This window comes from Sceloporus occidentalis, unplaced genomic scaffold (genome assembly GCF_023333645.1).
Source record: "Sceloporus occidentalis isolate IW3139 unplaced genomic scaffold, rSceOcc1.0.p SCAF_4, whole genome shotgun sequence".
Lineage (NCBI taxonomy): Eukaryota > Metazoa > Chordata > Lepidosauria > Squamata > Phrynosomatidae > Sceloporus > Sceloporus occidentalis.
Window position 1 is genome coordinate 141,760,976 of NW_028316984.1, and position 6,732 is coordinate 141,767,707.

Consider the following 6,732-nt stretch of genomic DNA (forward strand, 5'->3'; position numbering starts at 1 on the left):
TATCAAGGCCACGATCAGCTAAGTTAAGTATAGTTGATTAAGGAACCTGCTTTAGGACACCCCGATTGATAGGACAACAGACTACCGCTGCTTGAAGCAGCTGCAACTAGATATAACAAGATTAGAGGATCATGGCAAAAGTGCCACAGTCATGAATATGTAGAGGCTGGGAGTATGAATCAGTTACTGATGTGGAACTTTAGGTTACATCTCCAAAACTGCAATAGTGGATTCTAGGCTAGGTTTTTAGCTTATCTTTTTCATTCTTTTTGTTGGCCACCCATTCTCAGGGAAAGGTGGCATATTAAATAAATAAATAAGGTAAAATATAGATAAAAGTTCACAGCACTGAAGCATACGAAAGTTAAAATAGAATTAAATTATCAATAGGATTAAAAACATTCATTTTTTTAAAAAAAAATCACACAAATACAGACTATTCAACACATTATTAAAATCCCTTTCTTCGTGAATAGCCAGTTCTGAAAGGTCCTATTCACGAGAGCCACGTGGTCATGTTCAGTCATTTTAATTAAAATAAGGTGATTGTTGCAATATTGAGAAAGAAGTAGTTATTTATTATTTCAAAAAGATTATTTGGGGAAGTCAGTTTGATGGTTTCGTTAACTGTATTTTTAAAGATTAATTCAAACAAAAATAAGTTAAGGAAGAATGAGCAAGTAATGAGTAACACAGTGTATTACATACTTTTTGGCAGGGATGAATTGGTAACAACAATGAACTACCCTTGTAGAAAGAAGCCACCAACAAATTCTGAATAAATTAGCATGTTATTCTTCTAATATTCACAACTTCCACAAATACCTCTTCCTTGGAATAGTTAGGGATCTCAAAATTACTGGGGTGTGTGGGGGTTGGTTGGTGTGGTTACAAGTTCCATGCATTATAAATATAGATCTTTAAGTCACTGCATGGTGTCTTGGAGTCAGCTGAATCCATCTTAGGAAGGAAGGAAGCACAAATGGTTTGCTTATCTTTTCCTGCTTTCAGCTTCCTATGTATTGTGTAAGTGTCAAATGGCACAGGATTCATGAGTGGGAGAGAAAATTCATTCCAGGAGTTGGTAGACTGTTACAGTATAGACAGTATACTGTATAGGAAGTCACATTGCTCAGGGGAGAAACAGAAAGAATTCTGCTATAGAGCATTCCTCCATGCCAAAAGACACAGGCTGAGATCCTGCATCAGAGGTTATGATTCATAAATTTAGAGTGATACAGCTGCATTTCTAACATTGTGCAACCCTTTGAGTGAATTATGATGATATACATTAGGACATCCTGCACTGTGTCCCATTGTATAATAGAGGGCTTTGTTGCATAGCACAAGACGCCATGACATGCAATGGGAACTCCTGTTGCTCAGCAGGTCTTATGGTGGTATGGTAGCACCACTTGCATAATGTTCCTGAAGATGTAGCTATGTTTCTATTTCCCTCCTAAAAATATGAATAGTATACAATTCAACTTTGGATGATTGTAGGTTGGTTTACAGTGATGTAACTACCTAATAATCTAGGTTCTAGGGGGAAGGAAAAAGAAGGTGCATTCCATCAGCGAGCACAGCCACATTTCTTCCTTGCTTCAATCTGGGACTGACTGGTCCTTTATCAGTTGAATTACCTTCTGCTTCCTTCCCCTCCCCAGTAAAAAGGAGGAGCAGAGGACATGGAATTGCATGGGTGGAACATTACACTGTTTGATGTAGGATCTCGGCCCTGGCCTGCCTTCCATCACCACTGCTGCTCAACACTGAAGAAGTGCAACTTTGTATATTGTATGACCAGGATTCCAACCACAACCTGTAGACCACTAACAAAACTATAAAATGCAGTTAGCAATTAGTGCTTCTCATTGTGATAAGCTGAAGGCAGGAAGGTTGCACTTTGCAGGAATGAATGATAAAAAATATACATATTGCATGTTATTCAGATCAGAGTGAACATGATCTAATCTTATTCTGAGTACTCTATTGTGTCCTCTCGGCAACACTTTTTGTTACCTTGTGTACACCACTGATTAAACTGAGATATGTGTATTTATTAAATAACCATAATATACATTATGCTCTTAGATGAGTAGCTCTGGAAAGAATGCCTTGAGGTGATGCTGGAATCATTTGATCCAGGTAGGTACTCACTGTGGAATTATGTGACACTACAGATTTTATTTTCTAATTGTCATGTAATTCCAAGTGTCCTTTGTTTCAATTGCCCATGGAAAATGTTAGTTCCAATAATTGATCGGAAAGAACTTGTTCTAGTTACATCAGGCAAGCTAAGCAGTTCTACACCTGACCAGTGTAAGTATATCTGCTTGACTTGACAAAATAGAGGATGGATGGGATACAAATGCACTATTTGGGGTGGGACAGGGTGGGATGGGGAGCTTACCTGATTGAAGGAAGACCCAAAGAAGACAGACATTTAGGCATTTTCAATTTCAAAGGTGTCTCGGTGTGAAATAGGCAATGAAAGAACATTGGCCTAAATCCAATAATTAATCTCAACTAGAGTAGACCCAGTGAATCAGTAGCAACTTGGTAAATCAACACTTACAAATATACCATTGAGTTAATGGCTCTACTGTATTAGAGACTAACAATTGGATTTACACCTAATACAGTCAGCCCTCCATATCCATGGATTCAGCCATCCACAGCTTGAAAATATTTTAAAAGATATATAAATTCTAAAAAGCAAAGCTTGGTTTTCCTGTTTTATAGGAGACACCATTATGCCATTGTGTTTAATGGGACAAATTTGGCATCCATGGGGGTCCTGAGGAAAACCCCAGCAGATACCAAGGGGCCAGTGTATTTTACATACTAGTATAAATTGATTTTTTTTTCTGGCTTAAATGATAAATAATTGAGAGAGAACCTCCTATTAAAAGGACCAAATTTTAGTTTAATGAAAATTGGCTGAGATCTTGCATCAGATACAATGATGATTAGTAACTTTGTGGTGATGGAGCTACATCACTGACACAGCATGCAACCATGCTAGTGAATTGCAATAATTCACAATGGGACACCATGCAAGATATCCTGTATTGCAAGGAGAGCTCCAATTGCACAATGAAACAATTGAGTGACTGGACACATTGCCCAACTGGCCACATTGCATATTAGAACAGGTTGTGCATTGGGATGGGTTGTGCATCAGGACTGGCTGTGCAATCGCCATGCAGCTGGCTCCACTTGCACAATGGTTCTGTTGACATAACTACATCTCTGCTCCCCTCCTGAGAATACAAACATTGCTCAGTGGAGAAATTCAACTTTACATGGTGGAAAACTGGTTTACAATGACATAACTTCATAACAGAATGTAGACAATTATTTATATATTTCAGAAAACAAAATTTCTTTCTGGTTTAAATGAAAATGCATTAAAATACATGTAAAGCTATACTTTACAAAACTGATGATATTCTAAATGTCCAAGAATTTTATTAAATTTATTTCTTGTGAGAACAGCCAGCTTAAGCATTTATCTCCAACAGAGAGGATATCTGATTACTTACCAGCATATTTCAACAATTTTGCCAGTTATGAAGGAAATCTTTTTTTGTTTTATTATAAACAAAACTGCTTCAGGAAAAGTAAGCTGAACTTATACAGAAATATAACCAAAAGAGATGAGGTGTGCAGTGTTCCAAAGTCTTCTTACTGGCAACTTAAAAAAATAAATTTGTCACCCTCTAGTTTTCTGTTGTATTTTGTACCTTTCCCCTTTTTGTTTCTTGTTGCTAAAGCAGAGTTCAGTGCTGCATCAGAGGGTTAGTGCATGCAGAATGTTGTTTGGAGAGGACACGAGGCTTGAATTTTTGCAAAACTGTACTAATTATTTGCAATTTTGACTCACATTTGCCAAATGATACCAAAAGCAACCAAGTTGCCTTGTATGTTTGGACTAAGGTACAGTTGTGTGATATCTCTAAATACACCAAAATGACATCACTGTGAATACAACAAAGCCAATAATAAATTTGAAGTCTTCTTTTGCAAATGAGTAGACCTTTTGGTAAAGGAAGCAAAATATGGGATCAACTATACAAAAGGGTGGAGGTGGGCTTCTTTCAGTCCAAGGGTTGGATTTAATGTCATAGAAGTTCAAAGGTTTGCATTCCACCTTTGCATTCAAGGGCAGAAGGGTGCAACCACAGGGGATAGGAGTGGATTCAACGACAGAGTCTAATGTTCCCAATCACTGAACAGTGCTTGACCTGAAGTGCCTCACCAGCTATGTCCTTGCAGTGTCTGGTCATAAGGTTCCCATCAACAATAGCAAATATTCAAGGTATACTGAATCTGCTTCCCTGACACCTGGCATGGCCTTTATCTTTGAGAATCATAGAATAAAGGCAGGTGCCCCCCCCCCCAGTCTGTCATCACCACAACCTTTTGTTCTCTCTCCTTTCATCTTTGGTCACAGCATCAGCTTCTTTAAAAAAAAACCTCACTGAACAGTTTTACCAAGTAACAACAAGATGTATTTATAGTCTTGGCTTCTTCTGTCTTCCCTCTACCCCACTCCCCCTTTCCTTTTGTTGTTCCTCCAGGGGAAGTCACTGGCAGGCAAGCGCCTCACAGGCTTGATGCAATCTTCTTGACAGCATGGTCTCCGCAAGCAGCCACTGACATCTTCGAAGGACAGCTGCACTCGACCTCCTCTTTCTCCTCTTCCTCCTCCTCCTCCTCTGCACGAAGGAAATATCATTGGGGGGCAACTGGGTCACTGTGTGTGTACAACTGTGAGACAGTGCAGACAGAAGGAGGAAGCCCAGGAAAGGGAAAGCAAATCAAGATGGAGAGTCTGGCCCACTGGAGGTTCTTCTTTTCATAGTTTACATCAACACTTTTTTCTTACTTGTACAGCTTTGTAATGGCACTGAGTTCTATGAAGACATTACTCTTTATTTCTAATTTTATTTCAGAGGAGCACACTTTTTGGTATAGAGGATATCAGTCCCAGCAGAAAGAGAGAGAATGTGCTATAAGCATTATTTTAATGTGTGGGTCCTAAGAGAAATCTAGGTAAAGAACAGCTGTTCAGATCAGTATTCATAATGCAGACATTTTGTCATGCTCCTAGCTGCTGTTGCTGCTGCCACCACCACCACCGCTGATGCATGTGCACAGACATAAGTATCCCTCTTCCACATACTTAGGTAGGAGTGACATTTCCTAGCTGTGGTTTATGGGCCACTCATTTGACAGTAGCATCTCAGATTTGGCATCCTTTCCAAAACCTATGAGTCTCCTATTGGACAGCATGTAACAAAGGGGAGGGAGGATTGCCAACCTGGAGTAGGAGTGCAGATTAAAGTCCAGAATCAAGGTAATAGGAAAGAACATGTCCAAAGTAGTTTTTTTTTTCCTGTCTGCATAGAGACCTTTTATGGGAGAATTGCTATACATATACATTTCCTTTCCTTTCGGACCTATCTGGGGCCAATAAAAATAATAACCAGATGCTCCTTTTACTAGGAAGGGACAAAGGAAGGAAGGACAGATAATTCAGTTTTGCCTGGCAGAGGACTTCCAAAACTGGTTGTCAAAGTGCGTTTAGCTCTTCATTCAAACATGGTTTGGGGGGAAGGATCTGAGCTACCAGTTGTCAGCTAGGGTTCTAGTTCACAAAGTCAGACTTTTTAAGTTCCATGTGAGCATTCTGGTTTCAGTCGAGTTGTTTTGCATTTACATGTGTAAAGATATGGCACTGTTTCCAGGAAAAAAGTATCAAAATGTTTTGCCAGGCCTGCACAACTTGTATTGTGACCCAGCCATATATTGTGGTCTTAGCCTGCCAAGTATTTGACAGTCCCTCTACTTCTTCTTTTTTGCACTTTTATCAAGATTAGAAAATGGAAGAGGTCTACTAAACCACATTTGTGGTGGGTGGTAGGCAGCATTCCACTTGCTTTAACTCAGGCAGTGCAGGCCTGTTTTATGTACACAGATGTTCTATAAAAACAACATATTTGAAATGCTGACACTTGATTGCAGAAAGAATATTTACACTGTTATGTGTCTGCATTTTCCCATTATGCTTATCCCATAGTTAGGTCAAATAGATTAAACTGAACTGATTGAGGATTTGGGACATTGCTCTACACAAGAGGCTATAATTTGTGGTCATTTCTGTTGAAAAATCTCAGTAGGCTTGGCTGAGGTTTAATTGTCCAGAAACAATTCAGATATCCACTGAGAGAGAGAGAGAGAGAGAGAGACTATGATTTTAAAAAAATCAATCTTTAACATCTTCAGCATTTGGTAGCAAATTATTTCTTGTGTAATGTAGTCAAGAATTTGTTTCAACATATGGCAATAAATGAGGAATGGCTGAAAATCTATGTGGTAGCTTGGCTAGGAGTGGAAATGATCTACAGAAGTTAATTTCTCAAGATTGTTCTTATTGGCAAGATCTGAGGAAGTGGAACATAACCCAAGGAAACTAGTAAAGACATATTTGTAAACCCCACCCCAGGTTTGTAGTGAAAAACAAAAACAGGGAACAGTGACAAAGTGGTCTGTACCAGAGCTTGTTAAAACATCTAGGGGTCATTCCCACTGGCCTATAAAGCGGGTCTGGATGCGAATCATGGGTGCATCATTTCCATTGGAGCACGAATCTGACCTGCATTGCTCCGAAATCGTTCCCATTGAGATTCGAATCTGATTCGATTTATCTAGGAAAACCCGAAT

At 39.1% G+C, this 6,732-nt stretch overlaps 1 protein-coding gene across 3 annotated transcripts in view; it reads left to right on the forward strand.

Annotated features, from left to right (window-relative positions):
- RGS6 (regulator of G protein signaling 6) overlaps nt 1-6,464 on the forward strand; it is a 325,966-nt gene extending 319,502 nt beyond the window's left edge. For all 3 annotated transcript variants that reach the window (XR_016280962.1, XM_089521807.1, XM_089521808.1), the window contains one exon: nt 4,587-6,464. Coding sequence is in view for 2 of the 3 variants with exons in the window: in XM_089521807.1 (XP_089377933.1) it covers nt 4,587-4,637 (51 nt within the window). In the remaining variant the exon portion in view is untranslated. The remainder of the gene's footprint in view (nt 1-4,586) is intronic.
- Nucleotides 6,465-6,732: the final 268 nt, after the last annotated feature.